The 1,003-nt window shown below is 53.5% G+C and overlaps 1 protein-coding gene across 1 annotated transcript in view; it reads right to left on the bottom strand.

Annotated features, from left to right (window-relative positions):
• LOC131890747 (uncharacterized) overlaps positions 1-1,003 on the bottom strand; it is a 5,987-nt gene that overhangs the window by 71 nt on the left and 4,913 nt on the right. The window contains exon 4 of the mRNA XM_059240158.1: positions 7-995. Coding sequence (XP_059096141.1) covers positions 7-995 — 989 coding nt within the window. The remainder of the gene's footprint in view (positions 1-6; positions 996-1,003) is intronic.

Here is a 1,003-nt window from a genome sequence, read left to right as displayed (position 1 = left end):
GATTGCATTTGAGTCTCTTCCTCCATTAGGAAACTTCCATCGTCCGTTACGTATTCTTTTCGAACAGTCACGGGTGATGGGGGCAATATCCGAACACCGCCCTTGAGACCTTCCTCCTTTCCCTCTTGCCGCCGGACCTCCTCTTTGCGAACGATTTGCTCTTGTTGCATGGCAATCATCTTGGCCTTCTCCTTGACGGGGATGAACTCGACAGTGTTGGTTGAAGTGGTCACGGAAGAGACTTCGCTCTCGTTGGTGGGTGAGAAAACCTGACGGGAAGGAGAGAACATGATCTTGGTCTTAGGAGGTAAGCTTGGAGGCGAGTCTCGAGATGAAGAGCTGTGCATGAAATGAGATTCTTGAGCACTAGAAGAGGAACTGATTGCGTTGTCGGTCCGCAACTGGGACATGAACTGGTTGGTGAAGTCCTCCGCATTGCCTTGCGCCCCTGGGACGTTCGCATTTAAGCGCTCCTCCCATTCATCGCGTGCATGGTCGCCACGTCTAGGAGTATTTTGCATCACTTGCCTCCTGGCCTTGACCTGTTCTTGCAAATAGGTTGGCCCGTCGGTCTCTTGCTTCCGAGCTTGAGCCTTATTGCCGACGCGATCGCTCCTGATCTCGTTTACATCCACTCTCCATCCCATGTTTCGTAACATCTCGTACAGTTTTTGAATGGTCTCGTCCGACTCCCAATAAGGAGGTCCGTGGGGTCCGTCGACCTCTGGTGGAGGTGCATTAGCAGGGGGGAAGTCCATGGGTACTGTCATGTACTCCATGAAAGCGGGATCCCGCCCGTGCGGGTCCAAGGGGTTTTTCCAAATGGGCAGGATTCTACCCGTGTCGTCGCAACGGTACCCGCGATGATTGATGTCGCCCGGAGTAAACTTGGAGGGACGAGGCGCAGTGCCACCCGTTCCAGAGGGTCGCTTTTGAATACCTTGAAGAGCACTCTCTGGGGTAAACGATAGGGGGGTCAGGCCCATTTTTGACAGCTTGGTAT

The sequence above is a fragment of the Tigriopus californicus genome, chromosome 11 (genome assembly GCF_007210705.1).
Source record: "Tigriopus californicus strain San Diego chromosome 11, Tcal_SD_v2.1, whole genome shotgun sequence".
NCBI lineage: Eukaryota > Metazoa > Arthropoda > Copepoda > Harpacticoida > Harpacticidae > Tigriopus > Tigriopus californicus.
The sequence above is the reverse complement of the archived record's forward strand: the minus strand, read 5'-3'. Positions and strand labels throughout refer to the sequence as shown.